The sequence below is a fragment of the Poecilia reticulata genome, linkage group LG7 (assembly GCF_000633615.1).
Source record: "Poecilia reticulata strain Guanapo linkage group LG7, Guppy_female_1.0+MT, whole genome shotgun sequence".
Taxonomy (NCBI): domain Eukaryota; kingdom Metazoa; phylum Chordata; class Actinopteri; order Cyprinodontiformes; family Poeciliidae; genus Poecilia; species Poecilia reticulata.
Window position 1 is genome coordinate 17,083,920 of NC_024337.1, and position 19,027 is coordinate 17,102,946.

General features: G+C 39.6%; 3 protein-coding genes across 4 annotated transcripts in view; all 3 read left to right on the forward strand.

Moving 5' to 3' along the window:
• The window catches only part of rap1aa (RAP1A, member of RAS oncogene family a), a 38,440-nt gene extending 31,230 nt beyond the window's left edge, over positions 1 to 7,210 (forward strand). Inside the window, exon 9 of the mRNA XM_008414413.1 lies at positions 6,480 to 7,210. The gene's annotated coding sequence lies outside the window, so the exon portion shown is untranslated. The remainder of the gene's footprint in view (positions 1 to 6,479) is intronic.
• On the forward strand, positions 397 to 5,438 carry LOC103467748 (XK-related protein 7-like; the record flags this gene model as incomplete). The annotated part of the gene is made up of 2 exons (XM_008414412.2): positions 397 to 622; positions 1,605 to 5,438. Coding segments are annotated over 2 exons (1,188 nt in total), but the record flags the coding sequence as incomplete, so codon positions are not given.
• Positions 7,211 to 12,548: 5,338 nt separating the features above from the next.
• The window catches only part of LOC103467747 (CDK5 and ABL1 enzyme substrate 2-like), a 16,306-nt gene continuing 9,827 nt past the window's right edge, over positions 12,549 to 19,027 (forward strand). Inside the window, exons 1-4 of one of the 2 annotated variants that reach the window (XM_008414410.2) lie at positions 12,549 to 13,141; positions 14,240 to 14,332; positions 18,310 to 18,387; positions 18,549 to 18,648. In XM_008414410.2, the coding sequence (XP_008412632.1) occupies positions 12,597 to 13,141; positions 14,240 to 14,332; positions 18,310 to 18,387; positions 18,549 to 18,648 (816 nt within the window). In that variant the 5' untranslated portion in view covers positions 12,549 to 12,596. The remainder of the gene's footprint in view (positions 13,142 to 14,239; positions 14,333 to 18,309; positions 18,388 to 18,548; positions 18,649 to 19,027) is intronic. The other variant, XM_008414411.2, reaches the window with a different exon arrangement.

Consider the following 19,027-nt stretch of genomic DNA (forward strand, 5'->3'; position numbering starts at 1 on the left):
TTTTTGTTGTTGTAATTTTGGAACTCAGACATTTCCAAGTTTTTTTTCTAGAACATTTCTGAGATTAATTGCAATATTTCTTAGTTTTGTAAAGCAAATCTTCACATTTGAAACTCTGAAATTTCTTGGGGGGGTTTCTAGAAAATATTTCTTAGAAAATGTATGAGATTTATCTGAATACGTCTGTGTTTTGTTGCAAAATTTTGACTTTTGCAGATCAGAAAGTTCCAAGTTTTTTCTAGAAAATTTCTGTGATTTATCAGAATCTTGTCTGGGTTCCCACCCACTGGACTGGTGAAGCAGTCCAGTGGGTTGAAAAAACTCAKAAATGTTGAGATTAAGTAAAAAATGTTTTGACTTTTAAAACTTTTGAGCCTGTAAATCTAACCGTGATGGCATGTGAATCTTCCTCTGACGCTCAGGTACGTCCACGCCTTGTACTTGGGGGTGCAGAGCCGTTGGCATGGCGACCCGGAGCGGCGCCACTACTACTGGCGGATGATGTTTGAGAGCGCGGACATCAACATGCTGCGTCTGCTCGAATCCTTCCTGAAGAGCGCTCCTCAGCTGGTGCTGCAGCTCAGCATCATGATCCACACCAGTCAGGTTCTACCTCTTCAGGGTGAGCTATGACCCAACACCACAGACACCATTAGCAAACATTTTGATAGATGTGAAGGCGAAGACGATCACAGACTTCAAACCACGGCCTTCATGGTGTTTCACTGGGATTTTATGTGTTAATTAGACCACTAGTTCTCAAACCTTCTACCCAAAAGAGCTTTAACCTCTGACTCCCTTTGCAAACCCGAAGACAAAACAACTACATATGTAAAGAAACATCAACTTTTGGAATGTCTTTCATCCACTATTCCATAAATATKACATTCATTTAGCATAAATGCTGCTTCAATCACGCCACATTAAAACATTTCTGAGATTAAGCTCAAAGTTTCAGAGTTTTTTTCCAGTAAATTTTCCACTTTTGGAGTTCAGAAACGTTCTTGTTTTTTTATTATTATTCTCTGAGATTATTCTCAAAATTTCTGAGTTTTCTCTTGCAAATTTTAGACTTTTCAAACTAAGATATTTCCTTGTTTTTCTAGCAAATTTCAGAAATTCAAAATTTCTCTAACAAATTTTCAATTTTTCAACTCAGAAATTTCCAAGTTTTTAGTTACAGATTTTTTTCAAGCAATTTCTGATTCTGAATAATCTCAGAAAGTTTCTGGACAAAATATTGTGAGATTTTTTTTTTCCCCAAAAGTCATTTCTGAGTTTGACTTTCCAATCTCAGAAATGTCTAATTATTTTTTTCTAGAAAAATTCTCAGATTAATCAGAATCAGAATTTGCTTTAAAAAATCTGATATTTTTTTTATTAATCTCAGAAATTTTCAAGAAAAAAACTTTCCAAGAATGTTTTTTTTTTCCAAAAGTAAAACATTTTTACACTGTTAAATCTCAGAAATTTCAGAAAGTTTTTTCTGGAACATTTCTGAGATTAATCGAAAAATTTCAGATTTTTTCGTGGCAGAAAATTACTCCTCTTTATTTCTATCTAGTTGTCCTTAATACCACCCTGTTTTTGTCTCGTCTCTGCAGGGATTTCTGCCTCCGCCTCGCTGCTGTCCCTCGCCTGGATGATCTCGTCCTACCAGAAAGTCCTGAGGGACTCGAGAGACGACAAGCTCCCCATGACCTACAAGGCCGTGATGGTCCAGATCCTGTGGCACCTGTTCACCATCGGTGCCCGGGCGCTGGCCTTCGCACTCTTCGCCTCCGTGTTCCAGCTTTACTTTGGCATCTTCATCGTGGCGCACTGGTGCATCATGACCTTCTGGATCATCCAAGGCGAGACGGACTTCTGCATGTCCAAGTGGGAGGAGATCATCTACAACATGATGGTGGGCATCGTGTATATTTTCTGCTGGTTCAGCGTCAGAGAGGGCCGCACGCGCTGCAGGCTGCTCATCTACAGCCTGACGGTGTTTGTGGAGAACGTGGCTCTCACMGCCGCCTGGTTCGTGTACCGCGGCGCSGCCGAGCGTCACGGGGGCCCGGACTTCTACGCCGTCGTCATGGTGTGCATTGTGGCCAGCAGCTAYGCGCTTGGCACCTTCTTCATGTTTGTGTATTACTGCCTGCTGCACCCTGACGGCTCCATGTCTGGGTGGGGCTACATAGCGGAGAAGGAGGTTCCTGTRGAGGTGCTGGCGTCACCGACCTCCAGCCTCCCACCGGATCTAGTCGGCAGCCCGCCGAGGACCCTCCAGAGAACTAAAGGCTTGGACAGGGAGCYTGGGGTGGACGGAGAYGTGTTTAAGGTGCGCCCTCCGAGGGGGGCCAAGCCCCCTGTGCCTAGCCTCAAACCCAGGACAGAGGGCCCCGTCATCCGAATAGACCTACCGAGAAAGAAATACCCRGCATGGGACGCTCATTACATCGACCGACGGCTGCGAAAAACCATCCTGGTGCTGGAGAGCGCAGCCCCGGTGACGCCGAGGATTCAGTACCGCTGCCTGAGCACAGCCAAAGAAGTGATGGAGTACGAAACCACCGTGTGATGTGCCAGAGTTGCTGTGACTCAGCTGGACATCCCGCCTTAAAGTGAAGATGGCAGGAGGAACTGCTGTCAATGCACAGTCTGTTTCAGCTCCRCGATCTCCGATTGCTCTCTGTGCTGAAGAAGGGAGAGGTGGAGGAATSCGTCTTTATGTTCTGCTAGAAAAAAGAGAAAGGTTTAAAAGAAATTATGTTGTGTATAGGGCTGGGCGATAAATCTATTTAGTCAATTTTTGAATATTTAATTTGTGGAAAATTAAGATTTTTTTCCACTAATGCACTCCTTGGGTGATGTCAGCATTCCCAAGTCCGCCATTTTGTTTCTTGTTTCATTTGGATTTTGGAATCAGGTCAACTCTTCTATATAGAAYTAAGACCAGACCACAAATGTATTTTTTTAATTAAGAGAATAAAGTTGTGTTTTTCAAACACAACAAAACAACAAAAATTAAAATGAGGAATGCTGAGCATCAAATTATTATCAGCAGCAGGACTTTTAARTAGGGATGCAAACAGTTACACGACTTATAATTAATTGTCGATTAATTGTTTGAGATGATTAATAAAGTTAAACCTTCTGGTGTTGTAGTTTGGCCTCCATCCAGCAGAGGCGCTGCTAGTCATCCTTAAGCGGAGCCCTTGATCCAGAAACAAAGATGGCGGCATAGCATAACAGGAAAGAAGCGATCCAAACACAGTCCGATGTGATGCAAAATGAACTTCATGCGGTTTTGTTTTGAAATATAAACACTCGTCAAGCTTTTTAAGTTTCACCTCAATAAAATTTGCTTAGTCTACTTGTTTTTTATTATTAAAATGACTTGTTTCAATATGTTTTTTCTGTTAAAATTRTAGCTAACGTTGACTATATTCCCGTAAATAAACAAAAAATTTCATACCCTAATACTCCGTGGTAATCTTAAGGGATGATTTAAAAAATATTTTCTATCATTTGTAATTTCTCTTTTAGAAAAGAAAGCGAGAAAAGAACTCATCGGAAGTCGGATTTGATATGAAAAGATCGAATATTTCATTTTTTTAAGTCATATCGCCCAGCCCTAGTCGTGTACAGAAGGTGCATACTTTGGTTTCTGTATCAGTTCTCAGGTCATGATGTGGCACAAAGAGGTGAGGAAAAAGCACAGGCAGGCAGAGAAATGTTAATTCCTCCGCTGTGAGGGAAGCACCAACCTCTGCAGGGKGTTGACAAGCCTTCAAGCACGCAAGATTATTTATGGCAGCTACACCACCGCTGAGTGAGTACGTGAGGATGATCAAAATTTAATCCTGCAAACAACCTACAAGAACCACAGCACAGGTAGTTTTCTTGGTTATTGTCATTTTTCAGTAGCTTAGAGTCACGTTGCAAGGGAAGAGTAGAAAAGCAACAATTTGGGCTGAATGTAAAAACTGGACAGTGTGAATATTTATTACAAGACTTTTTACGCATTTTCATGCTGTTAATAGGATTTTCAACATTCCTGTGGTTCTTTTTTTTTAAGTTAAAATTGAAAGAAAATGTGTTTACAAGCGGGCTGTTATATCGTTCATTTCTCTTTTAAAAATGAAAATGCACTGAAAAACAAATTTGTTGTGATTTTTATAATTTTTACAGGGCATAAATGTGATGGACTTTACATGTCCAAATAAAAGCCCATCTTAAGCAGCAAAAGCTACATGACAGATATTATTTAACATGTAAATTACTGTATAATGAAGAGGAAGTTTTAGGGACACCGGTGTTTGTTATTGTAACTGTACTGATACTTTCTTAAAGGAACTATCTTAAAAAATGTAGAAAAAAACAAACAGTTCCCATCCAAGCATCAAAGCTATGATAGTAGTGATGGTAATGGATGGATGATTAGCCAGATTAATTGATAAATTAATGGATGGATTAATGGACAGATGAATGGATTGTTAGATGGATGGTTGAACAGATGGATGCCTGGACAGATGGATGGTTGGATGAATAATTAGACAGGTGGATGGATTGATGAATGATGATTACATGAATGGATGGATGGACAGAGGATGGTTGAATGGATTATTGGTTGTATAGATGTTGGATGAATAATCAGATAGATGGATGAGCAGATGGATGGTTGGATGGATGAGCAGGTGGGTGGATGGTTGGATGGTTCATAATGTGTTTCAGATCCTCTGAATCTCTTTGTGTGTTTTCATTTCCTCAGATTGAACTGAACTGGATCTTTTCCAGTTCACCATCTGATCTCAATCTGAGGTTTTTAAACCCAAAGCTAAAGAAAACATTTGTTTCTTAAATTACACCCAACAGGTTCTGACCCGAACTCCTACCTGGCCTGTTTTCCTTTAGTGCAGATAGAAAATGGACATTTCTGAATTGTGTGTTTTCGAGGTGTGTRTTTGTTTGTGAGCTTCACAGACCAGCACGAGTGAAGATGGTGGGACTGAGCAGGGGGATTATGGGTAATTAATCTGAAACTGTGTCACTGAGATGCTACGGTTCTCTTGTATGATCTCAGTTTGTTTTCCCAAATGACTCTGAACAAAATCCACCTCCCACAGAGACTCTTTTAAAAATGATTTTCCTTTTTATTTGCATTCCCTGCTGCGGTTTCCTGGAAGCCGCTCAGGCTGTAGTTATGGTGCTAAAGGTTAGAGTCCATCATGTGAGAACCATAAAGTGAACCATAAAAAGTGCTTGTTGTGGCAGGACCTGGGCGAGGCTGTACCTCAGAGACAGAGCTGGAATCAAAAAGCCTTAAGCTGGTCGTGMCAGACTGTTGCTGTTCTGATAAATAAAATAAAAACAAAAACTGATCAACAAGAAGGTGATGACAATTTCATTGTGGTATTGTTGCTAAAATAAAGAGCAATGTGTTTACCTGAGTTTCACTTTTCCTGGCTGATTCAAACCACAAACGTATCACAACTCTGGTAGGAGGTTCAGACGGTTTAAACCTAATTAAATTATTTAATCAACCTACCTTAAAATAATTAAATGGAGTGATTATAAGTAAAAGTACCTTCAACTACACAATAAAAGGATGGATTCAGTTTTTATTTTGTTTTTTGGAAACAAATACCTGCACAAGTTAAATAATAATGCGAAGAATATGGAGATTGAAGGATGTTTGCAGACATTAATAAGCTTTTATAATTGGCTGAATGGAAGAAAATTTTCCTAAGAGGATTTATTATTCAAACAGAAGTTTTGTGCTTCCATTTGTGTTTCCCCTGTTTCTAAAAACAGACAAACACACAAAAAAAACACCCAGCCATTTTTTGACAATAAGTTAACTTTTTTGGTGTCTTGAAATTGAGTAGTTTCAAAAACCTGATGTTAAAGGGACAGTATTATATAAAATGTACTTTTTTGAGCTTTACATCACGTTGTAACAGGTTTGTCCAAAGTGTGGCTCACAGGCCATTTCTGGCMCTTGAAATGATTTTGTTTGGCCCCAGACCACAACACATAATAAAAAAAATAAATTAGATTGAAAACAATTGATGACCCAAAAATTTGGAAATTCTCTGTTTCCAAATTTAAGGCAACTGTCCAAAGCCCTTTTAATGTTTTTAAGTTAACAAATTTTGTGGCCCATCAGTAATTTAAATTTGNAAACATAAATTAACGAAGCTTCGAGGCAGGTCAATTTTCCTCGAGGAATTTTAATAATCGAGGTACTCGAATCACTCGAGGAATCGTTTCAGCCCTACTTTGAACACCCATAATCTAAGTTTTTTTTAAAAATTGCATTTTGAGAAGAATTGATTAYCTGATCTTAAGAAATTATTATTGAACACAGATTATTTAAAAACTGTTCATTTAAGMAGCCGCTGAGTTAATCAGACTGACAGAATGAATGACAGTTTTCAAAGTGAATCTTTCATGTTTAATTTTATCGTTGTTTCTGTTCTTACCCTCAGAATGATGAACTGTTTCCCGGTGGATGGTGCCAGCATTCCAAGTCCTCTCCAGAGCATTTTTGAAAAAGGCTGACTCAGAAAACCACACCACTTGCAAAACAGCGGAAGGCACATACTTTAAAGAAAAAATGTTTTGCTTTTTACTGGCAGAGAAAATCAACCTCTTCTTGTATTGTCAAGCCTGACGACAAAATATATTTTTCTTCTTTTTTCTTTTTTTTTTCTCCAAGGTGTCTTCTTCTGGAAATAACAAAGTAAAAGAGGAAACTGTGGATTTGAATCCATTTAAGGGAACTAATGAGAATTTTATTATGAGTAACAACAGTCTTTGGCATATTGTGACGATATATTTGTAAAGGAATCCATGTAAAAATGTTGATCTTCTTGTACAATTCTGCACTAACATTGTCAATGAAGATGCATCATTGTCCATAAGTTACTCGCTCCTACTTACAAGGATGTGTATTAATAACATCTCTCCTAAGTGACTTTGTTTTATATTGAAAGCTGCAAGCCTTCCATATTTCCCATAATATATTCTACTTCCATTTTTGCATAATAAAGTTAAGGAAATTAGTATTTTATAGACCGATGGGGGTAARGGTGCGCTCTGATTTGTGTCGAGGTTGAAAACGTATTGTACTAAACCACCTCTAATACTGCTTCTTCTTACCCTGTCAGATGATTTTTCCAGCTTTTATGAATGATTAAATTTTAGTACATTTTCATTAYTCTTGTTTTTGTTGTTGTCCTTCCTGTTTAAGGAGAAGTTTGTCAGACTGAAAGTGTAAGAGGAGCGTTTCCTGCTGGCAGAAATGACTCTGGTTCAGCAGATTAGGATTGAGCAGAGAGAGGAAGCGGCAGCAAAGAGGAACCCAGACTTCTGGCCTCAACAGCAGGCAGGATGTGAAGTAAAAAGCAGAATCGAAAACTGACTGCGGGATGAACTTGAAGGCTCCAGAGCAAATGTGATCAGATGTTTAAAGCATGTCACCATATTTATGAGTRAAATTAATTTGGGACTTTATAAAATGTTGCTTTAAGTGTTAGGAATAGAAAAAAAAAGTCAAAATACAGTCCCGTAAGCTAACAGACAAAAATAATCTGTCAAACCTTGAAAATATGAGGTGCAAGAGAAACAAAAAAATTATTTTACCACCTGGAAAACTCAACARCAAATCCAAACTATAGCACAGGGGATTCTGGGTAAATGATATCAGGAGAAAKGGCTTGCTTTTGCCAAAGAAGACAAACGCAAAATCCTACATCTAAAATTTGATGCCAATTATTTTTAAGAGGAAAGTTGYACTCRGTGTCACCTTGTGCATTTACATCAACTGTTCAATCTGCTTTAATCCAACTCTAGTTTGGGTCTCTACAAAGTCCGGTTTGTTTGGGGGAGTGTGAATGAGAAATCAAACTATGGTGTGGACCAAAAAAGCAAACGCACCTAAAAATCCGGCTATCTGGTGCTTTTTGTATGCAGATGTGAAAGTAAAACGGACCAGAGACCGCTCCAAAAGCAGGAAGTGGACTACAACGCAAGGGATTCTGGGTAAATRCAACCAAAGCAAACGTGAGAGTCTACTATTACAGGGAGAAATGGGTTGTGGTCTTTACCAAAGATAAAAGAGAAATCATTCAACCGCTAAAATTTGACTCTACTCCATTTTTGTTTACATTTTGTGAAGAAGGAAGTTCCGCTGGTCTTCTAAGGTTTTCATGTCCTTTCCTTCAATAGTTGTTGGTGCAACGCTACCGCAGGCGTGGAGGGGAACAGGCTATCCAATTAGTTTGGGTCGTTTGATACAGTGCAGTGTGAAAGTGAACGCACCAGCTGAAATGTTGCAATTTCGGTTCCAAGTCCGGGACTATCGGATGTGAAAACATCCTAAAATAGAAACAAAGACAGAAATGATCAAAAGTAAAATAATAACTGAAACTAAAATCCAAGAACAATATCATGGTAATAATTTAGTATCTAAAATKTAATATCCTCCAAGAATCGTTTTTATAGTGTTCAGATTTTGCTGAATGGATTCAGACCTCATGCAGATCAACAGAACCTTCACTGATGCAGTGAAACCCAGTCTGATACCGTTACACCAGACCAGCAGCTTTTTGTGCCTTTAAATTGAATTTATCTGCATTAAACCCGGTGATTGATCAGCGGCGGTGGCTCCCGCCCTCCTTACCCGCTCCTCCTCCCCTCACACGCGGCCCTACTGGCTGCTCGCCCCCTCCCCCTCGCTTCCATCATTTTCCCATCTCTTCCCCTCAACAAACATGGCCGCGAAATCTGATGGTGCTCCTGCCTCTCCGCGAAACGAAATCCCACCCGAGTGTCCCGCCCGGTCCGAACCGGCACCGCCGGAGCGCCGCGTGAGCGAGCACCGGTACAGCCTGCAGGACTTCTGCTGGACCCTCTGCGTCCTGCTAGTGTTTTTCTCGGACGGGGCCTCAGACCTGTGGCTGGCTGCCGACTACTACCTGCGGAGGGAGTATTGGTGCTTCGCCTTGACTCTGGTCTTTGTGATCGTCCCGTCCGTGGTCGTGCAGGTGTTGAGCTTTCGGTGGTTCGCCTATGATTTCACGGAGTCCGTGGAGAGCGGCACGGCGGCGGCCGTGGTGGCGGCGGCGGCGGGCGCGGAGGGAGGCGACTTCAGCACCAAGGACAGCGGAGAGTGGGGCGCTGGCCGGGCCGCCGCGGTGCTGCCGGGGCCGACCGGCGGGGGCCGAGTCCGGGGCTGCTGCAGAGCCTTCATGTGGGTCTTTCAAGCCCTCATTCACATTTTGCAGCTGGCGCAGGTYTGGAGGTGAGTCGGAGATCCGAGAGGTTCGGATCGGTACACCTTGTCTTTGGTTTTTGTGTTTCAGTCCAACATCTCTTCCCATAATCATTGTGGTGCCAATGTGGTTTTGTGTTTTTGACATTTCTCCCTGGTTTACAAGGGGATTAAATCCACCCTCTCCCCCGCGGCCGTGGGTCAACCATTCCTTGGAAAATTAGAAGCACATTCACATGGAGTATTCCATTGATTATCCCGACGATTAATCGAGTAATCAGACAAAAAATNGAAATTCTCTGTTTCCAAATTTAAGGCAACTGTCCAAAGCCCTTTTAATGTTTTTAAGTTAACAAATTTTGTGGCCCATCAGTAATTTAAATTTGCTAGTTTTGGCAAAGTTTGGACACCAATGTGTTACAGTGTTATTCACTCCTCAAAAGCATACCTGGAGTGTTGCCTGGATTCTTTCATGAATGCTTGAGAAATACTTTAATCTACCATTCTCCCATGCAGTTCCTTCAGACTAGCCAGCAGCAATTAGCAAGCACCTGGTGGAACTGTGTATCAACTGGGCTGATTATAGGAGCAACTTCTCAGTTCAACGCTGGTAGAAATGTTGTGAAAGGGTTAATAGAGAAGAGCAATGTGATGACTTCCTGAGATCAGGAGCTTCTTAAAGAGACAGATGCCCAATTTTAAGGCTTTAAATTACAGAATCAAATCTCTTTATAATTTTTATAGCAACTGAAGTTAACAAAATTACTTGTGCTATAAAATGGCATTATGTGCCTGGAAATACATAATACTGCCCCTTCAAATCACATTCCACTCTGTGGAATTAGAATTTAATTTATGCCTAAACAACAGAAAACAAGGTTGAAGTGCATGAAAACTAAGATCCAAAAATAAATCCCTAATAGTGACCATGAAGATGTTGCTGGAAAAAAACAAGCACATTGAGTCCGTCACTGATAACATGCGGCTGCATGTAATTTAAACGAGCGGAGCAGTTGCTCGTCTTTAGTTCTGCAGGAATGCACAGGGGGACACTTTGGGTTTGGTGACTATGAAGCTGTTTTCCAGGGTTATACGGCATCTGTCCTCAGAGCAAAACAAATGCAGATCATGTCGTTAATACACAGGGAAAAGAGTCTGGATCCCAGTCCAACTGGAAATTCATGGGTGAAATTCTAGGAAACAGATTATTCAGCTACACGAAAATTATTGTTTTTCCTCATAAAATTCATAGTTCTCATAAAACTCAAGCTGTCAGAAGAGACGGAGGATGTGCAACAGTTGAAGGTGGTTTATTTCATTGCATATGTTTTCCCCTCTAATTAATCTGGACAGAAATGTGACATTAATTACAGCGTAGTTACATTTTTATGTCATATGTTTTATGATGCCAGAAAGTGGAATAGTTTTTGTCACTCTTAAAGGGCCAGTGTCTTATATATTTTTTTGTGTTCCCTTCTTGAACACGTGATTTTAACAAACTATCCATGTTTGCTACAAGGCAAAACAACTGCAAAAATACAAAATCTTACCAAGTATTTTTGTTCCAGTTTCTAGTGAAAATATCTTAATACACTAGAAAAAAACAAAACTAACTTAGTTACAAGTAACTTTTCAGCAAGATATAGGAGCTTGTATTATGTAAAGAGTCCTTTATATTGATGAAAAAGTTGAAAAATTGGCAGATTATTTTGCGTATAACAATAAATTTTCCCATGTTATAAGGGAGAACAAGTTCTTATATTTTGCTGAAAAGTTAGTCTTTTCTTATTTCAAGTATCTCACTTGAAAATAGACCAAAAATGATCTTTTGTGTTTTTGCAGTGATCCGGTGAAGATTCAGTATACAATGAAGAAGTGACAGACAGTCACAGACATACACAACATGACTGACTTACTGCACTTATTGGCATGTTGACAAAAYGGTAATTAAGGTTTTCAAGAATTCACTTTCAGTTTCATTCTTACAACCCAACAACTGTGAGTCCTAGATCAAACTCCAGGCCAAACTGTCGCACTAAATACTGTTATTAGTTTTAAATACCAAGCTGTTGAGTTTGCAGTTTTTATCTGACAGTCATAGGTTGAAATGCAACCGACTTATTCACAGGTTCCAAGTAGTTAGGAGATGCATTTGGTTTTATGGTTACCGTTGATATGAAATCGTGTTTGAACATGACTGAATWGGCTTCAGGTCTACTGATTGTTAAGTTAGTGTAAGGAAACAAAACAACTAAAGTTTTACACTTTAAAACATAAGACATTTTCCTAGCAAGATGATTAAAGAGTTGGTAGTCAGATATTGGKGGTTTATGATRCGAGGAAGCGTTTAYCAGCTGTTCGGGCTTATCTTGAGGGTTGCACATTTATGTTGACTGCAAGACTTTCTAGCTCGTCATAATTACAAAACTGTATTTMATAACTTTGGTACCTCATCATTACAAGATATATATTTTTACACAGACATGCACATTTTGAGAAGAGTTGTTTTTCAAGCAGAGTTTCATGTGACCGAGCATTTAAATAACTTTAAAAATCCCAGGATGATGTGTATAAGTTACAAATTAATAGTTACCACTCTACTTCACTCAATTTGTGTCATACAGATGGATTCGTTTCTAAAAATCTGTCTATAACTTGGCATTAAACTTCCAACAAGTTTAATGCCAAGTAAACCTTTTTATRTTAGAAACCTTTTTCTAACATAAAAGGTTTATTCTAACCTTTTATGTTAGAATAAACATAAAAGGTTTATTCTAACCTTTTATGTGGTTAGAATAAAAGTCAGCTAATTGACAAATTAAAGTAATTTTATTTTGCCTAGTTTTCAACTTTCTTTGTGTTTCTAACTTTTTTTAAATTTAGGTCTACTTTTGTCTGCATCTGGACTTTGTGAGAGGCAAGGAAGGGTCAATTAACAGTCCAATACAATTTTAAGGTGCAAATTATGAAATTACATATTTGATCTATGTCACTACATTATCAAAAGACAATAATGAATCATCATTTAAGTTCTTAAAACTAAAGTCGATGGACCATAATAAACACTTTCTGGGGACTAATTAAATGGTCCAAATTTTTCAGATATTAACTTTAAAATTTACGTCTTTTCATGACTCCTCCYTTCCGGTRCTACACCCAATCAATTGTYGGGAGCGAGGGGATYTTCTGAAGTACCCAATCACCTACGTTTATTTTCAAGGTTAAACTGCATAATTAGCTTAACAACCAATCACGTCTAAGTGGGAGTGGCTAAACTGCATCTACCGGTACTCGTTGCCTTTGTGTTCAACAGCTGCATTTTCAGAGTAGAATGGCGACCGCTCTGTGCGGTCTGCAGTCTAGTAACGGTAAACAGACRAGAGCTCGTCGAGAACACCGGAGGAAGACGAAGGACTCCCTCAGGAGACGGGCTGCTATTTTTTTCCTCAGCAATATTTCTCTCGATGGAAGACCCCAGGGTCAACCTACCGCTGGAAATGCCGACCAAAAAGCCGGTGAGGAGACCGGACTCAGGGACGGAGAGGGCGGCGCGGCCGTTAAGCTCCTCCGGACTGATAGCGGAGGTCCTGTCAACCAGGTGACAGACCCCGCAGCGGAACCAGGTAGCGGCTCGTCCTCCAGTTTACCCGGGGGACTCGGTCTTGTCCGGCCTTCGTTGGTAACGTCTCCTGGACCGACTGCCACCAATTCTGTGGGACCCAACGAGGTATTTTTAGAGACCAGCGGCGCCGGGGAGACGCAGTTTCCGGGTATCCCGCTGTCTCCTTTGACAAGCGGACACCAGCCCTGCTCCCGGGCCAAATCAACGCCCGCCGTACTCAGCCCGGCCGGAAACCCCCTGGATTCCCGGCAGAGGTGAGGCTTGTTGTCAGTGTGTCTCCACGGAGCACTGTGGGCCTCGAAACGGGCCACTGACTTCCGTATTAAATGGTTTTGATTCGCTCTACCAGAGGAATTCACTCATATGCTCCAGATTGTCTGCCATATAAATTATCTGTAACATTAACTGTTTTGAATGTTAAACTATGTGTTCATTCCCTTTTGACTTACCTCCCAAAAACTGTTATWTAAATCTACTTTTAATAATAACAACCTATTGAAGGCCGGCCCGAGGTATTAGTAAGCCTATGAGCAATTAATAAATTAATCACATTTTAAATTAAAATGAGTTTCCATTCTGGTGATTAATATTTTTGAAGGGCAATTTTGTTTACAGAGATTTCATAATTAATTTTATTTATGGTTTCAGTTGTCTGAGTTTTTTGTTTTTTTTTAACTTTCTGTTTATTTATAGTTCTTGGTGGTTGTGTTTTGTTTTGGTTATTTAAAATATCTACCAGGTACAGTGTGGAGTGTTCTGAACAAAATTAACATTTATGAGAGGGAAAGTTACATGATTATCCTATTATCAGTACTTAAAAAAATTACCAAAAAAAACAACAATATTAATTTTGTTTAGTCTCCATAATTGATTTTATTAGTTGTTTTGTTGTTTATTCTGGATATTTAAAGCATTTTCCAGTTTAAGTGTTAAATGTTAATCAGAATTTAAATTTTATTGATCTTTGAGAACGTGTTCTTGCATTATTCTGTCATTACCGTTATATTACCTGCAAATGGTCTCAAAACAGCAATATTATCATTTATCTCAACTTCTGGGACAATTTATCGTCCAGTAAAATTTGCTATTGTGACAGTCCTAGTTATTTGTAATTTTTTWAAGAAAAAARAGTGAGGAAAAAAATGGGTTAAAACCGTAAGTCGAATTTGGTATAAAAAAATTAATYACATTTTATTTTCAAGCCATATTGCCCAGCATTACGGGCCCCCAAAGAAAATTCTGCTTCGGGCCTCATTTAACCTTTGGCCGGCCATGGAGCTGCATTACATGAACGTTTTGGGTTTGCCTGTGAAATCGTCCCATAAAGCCGGCTCTTTCTGTTTTTTRTGCAGGCAGAGGAACATTTCTGGTTCTCCTGGACCCAAGGTGCCAAAGAAAGTTCACTTCATCAAGAGCATGAGGCAGTATGACACAAGAGGAAGCAGGTAYGTCTGCTTTAAAATCMCATTTGATGAGCAGAACACAGAAAAAMMWAATCTGTTGTAATATTCATAAAGGTGTTTTGGTAGCAGCAGCATAATGCTCCTGCTTGGAGTTGTTGTAAGCTGATTAATTCTGGTACAGAGGCTGCAGAGAAATAACCGGGATACACAGCTGCTGTTAGGGGATTGCCACAGYGAATTTAATCACCCTTGGAAGCTTAGCAAAAGCCAAAAGAGGTGCAGTGAGGAAATCTAACACCGTATTGCACCAGCGGTAAGGTTATCCCAAAGCAAGATGTGGCTTAGATGACACGCTGTTGGTTCCCGATTAGCCTGGTTTCTCACACAACTTCAGAAAAGTGGATGTCATGAATATTTTGGCTCTACAGATATTTACCTCTATTTTTCATTTGTCTCATCATCTCCTTCATATTCATCTCCACACGCTTTCGTTTGTTTGTGTTTATTCTGCCGGTGAGTGCAAACTAAGTGATCCTAAACTGTCCCACAGGTTTGAGTTTCTGTTTTTGTCCCGACGGGAAGCGAGCCCGTTTAGATTGTGTAAGTTAAAGACCTCAAACTCCAGCAGATGCCTGTCAGCCCTGAAGCTCTGGGTGTTTATTGGCAGGTTTTTACAGCAGAGGCTGCAGAGTGCATGTCATTGTTGTCTTGTGAGGAGCTAAAGCCGGTGTTTTGTACATTTACTGGTTGTGGTGGTGTCATAAAGACTGGGAGGAACTAGTTTCTCCACATTTTACTCCATACAGAAGCTCTATAGAGTCAGAGTGTGTTTGTTTATGTGTTGTGTTTCAGCTGATTTGCCTCCAGCCTGTGTCTCTTTACCAAAACAGCTCAGTCTCAGAGAGTTATACAAGATATAACTAAAAAAAAAACACTTCTAGATAATTTTTAATAGACTAACAAAACAATTAACTAACAAATTAACTAACAAAACAAATTCTGATCATTATTGGTTTTAATTTRTTTTAATGCTCAACTTTATCAGGTTTGCACATMATGTCAAAGATGGCAGCTAAAAATTCATTCCAAAAGGGAAGTTAAATATCATCCAAAGAGTTGTTGTTGATGGAGATGCTGTGGGCAGGAAGGCTCTCCACTAGCAGCCAGTCTTGCAGCGAATCTAAAGAGGCCTCTGACTGAAGTCCGCTTGTTGCTGCATGGCAGTCTCATGACATGCTAACAGCTCAATTTCTGGACAGCAGAGATGATATTTCACTGCTAATCCACCTAATTTGATTTTGCTGCCTCAGAGATGTTGGAGTAGGGGATAAGATCAATTAAAGAGACGGTTTGGGATAAACGGGATACATTTAAGGATAAATTTGGGGCCATAGTTTATGTTTTATTTGAGCTATTGAGATGCTAATCAGCTGCTCCCATTTGTAAAAACAATACCTTGTTGCCATGGTGACGCATCACAACAAACATCCTTTAGTAAAAAAGTAAGATAAAAATCCTTCCTGCTTCACAGCATCCAGAACAAGAGGGACTAATTGTCCATACATGCAACGTCTAAACAAAAAAATGACGAATGAAAGTTTACAAAGTCTGTCCCATCATGAGTGACAAATTTCTAGAATCGGATTATAAATATAAATATCATTTATATTTAATCTGCACAAAAATCACAATTCTTCTGTACATATGTTAATTTTTAAATCTCATTTCTGCTCCGTTATACAGTAAGATAAAAAAAACTAAAGTATCCTTTTTATAATTAACAGTGGATAAAGAATAGAAAACAACACCTAGACTGTAATGTATAAAAAACTTACAAATTTGGAAAATTTATTTACTGTTTCTTTTATTATGATTAGCTGCTGTCTGTTATAAATTTGACTGATGGCAAATAAAAATGTAAAATTTGTGCAAGTGAAACAGAAAATTTCTGCACCTTTTTTCTCTTTCAGTTTCATCTGGTAAGACAAACATCTTGCAGTAAGACTGTTGCTTCTCTGATTCAAATAAACCAAAATAAAACTCTTTGCCTTTATGTTACAAATAAAAGAAAAACAATAAAATTAGCAGAGTGCTTCTCTGTGAAAATACAGCTGCTTTTATAGTTAAATTAAACTCTTTGCATTGACAGGATGACTTTATCTTTGTACAGCCTACAATGCTGTTTTTTTAGTGTTTTAAATGTAATAATTACATTTAAAACATAAAATCCGATTAATCGGATTTTAACATAAAATTCATAGATTTTATGTTTCCAGTAGAAATTTGAACACAGAAGGATTCAGCACAGAGACACTTTCCCTCAGAAAGTCCTCCATAAATGGAGGTAAAAATATATAATTCATGCTCCACGTTTCTGTGAAAAAGTAAATTATTAACGTGCATAATTAAAAAAAAAAAAAGAAGAATAAAACAGCATTTTAAGAGAGCGACTTGACTTCAGTTGACCTGCTGAAGACTTTCTGAATCTCTAACCCCAGGCTGGTTGGTGTTTGGCGCTTTCTGGAGATCCAGATCTCACCATTAGCTCTGTGACTGACTGTGATGGTGAAAATGAGCCGGGTGTCGTTGCTTTCAGTGGTTTTCACAGCCGTGTAGCTTCACTAGTGAGCGTCTCTAGATGTGGCTCTGTGACTTATTTCTGTGTCACTGCTAGGGATGGGCGATACGGACTAAACGTCCAACAAAAAATTTATTTACTGTGATAATACTGATGATAAATGCTAATTTAAAGTCTATTTTGGTGGTTGTTTGATTGGGTTGTGACTACGGCTGCAAGTATTTAAGTTATCAATTTTTCTGACGATTAATCGATTAATCGGATTTTAAAAAATTGCCATTATCTGCAGACTTTTTGATACAATATTAGAAGTATATTAAAAGCTGCAATTAACACATAATTCAATTCACTTTTTAAATAAGAAAAGAAACATTTTATTGCCTATAATGCAGTAATATGTCATTCCTTTAGTGAACGCTTGATTTGTTTGTAGCAAAGGCAGCAAACATCAATTCTGTTTAGGACTAATCTGGTGATTATATTTTTAATTATTTCATAGCAGAAGGTGCTTTAATAGAGATTAATCAACATTACTGAAATTCATGGCAGTGTAATCATGCAGGAATTGGCACAATAGCTAAATTTCAAGTAAGTAAGCAGAAAAAACAAAACGCCTCACCGATACAAACACAGTACACACAGTTCTGTTAAAATAAGTAAAATATAACAACAAAAGAAAACATTTATTCAAGAAATAAATAAAACAGTGAAGCTAAAACTAGGAATGTACTCGCATGAAAATTTGGGCCAATATTGATACTTATCATCAGAATTGCTGTTATGGCCGATAATCGATACTTTCTGGTAATATATATATTTCTCTACCTTTTTTACACCTTTGGTCAAAAAAATTAAATTACCAGAAACAGACGGCAGCAAGATGAAAATAAATATTGGAGGTTAATATCAGCCCAGTTTTATCTATTGGGCCAATGCAATATATWAAAAATGACATATCATTCGATACCGATGTTGGTACTGATATATTGGGCATTCCCAGCTAAAAACTTTGCTTTTTTTTGGTACAGTTTTGGCTTACCTGCTGCTCTGAATATGTTGTTAAGGAAATTGAAATTTTTCTGAGTCTGTAAAATCCAGTTAATTAATCAATTACAAAATTAGTTGTTGATTATTTCAATATTAGATTAATCCGATTAATCGTTGTGACTGCAGCCCATAGAGTAATGTAAGGGCTTCGATATTGCCATTGGTTTCTGCTCTAATGGAGAAAAACATTAAATTTGATTAGTATTGATCTCCGTCATGTTTAGTTTTCATGTTTTGCGAATAAATTTAAATTCCCATGGCCTCTCAGGATGATTGCCCATCCCTGGTGACTGCAGCTGATGTCTGTGGTGTGTATCCTGGCGGTTCCTGTCGCTGCTGTCTGTAGACTGACACTCCATCTGTTCTGTCTGCCTGTTCACGCTGTGTCCTGCAGGATCATGCTGATTTGTACCAAGCGGTCGCTTTATGCTGCTTTCTCAGTGCTGCCCTATGGAGAGAGAGCTCACCTCAGGTACTAAGAACGCAGCTACCTCCTCCCCTCCCAGCAGGGAGCGACACCACCCACCCTCACTTTTACGTTCTCATCACCACCCGTCTGACCCACGCCATTCTCAGAGGAGAGCCGGGTGGGCGCCGAGAATTACGTAGAAATGTTTGTGTGTTTGTGAACAGTGACCCGAAGCTGGACGCTCAGAGGCAGAGGCTGTCCTCTGCGCCGGCTGCTGACCTGCAGCCGTCACTGGAGGGGGTGGAGCGGGGCGCCACCGGGAAGGTAAGCATCCAACTGCACATCCAACTGCACATCCAACCGCACAACCAGCCGCACAACCAGCCGCACACCTAACCGCACAACCAATCGCACATCCAACCCCACATCCAACCGCACAGCCAGCCGCACATCCAGCCGCACATCCAGCCCCACATCCAACCGCACATCTAACCCCACATCCAGCCCCACATCCAACCGCACATCCAACCCCACATCCAGCCCCACATCCAACCGCACACCCAACCGCACATCCAGCCCCACATCCAACTGCACATCCAACCGCACATCCAGCCCCACATCCAGCCCCACATCCAACCGCACATCCAACCGCACATCCAACCGCACATCCAACCGCACAACCAGCCGCACATCCAACCGCACA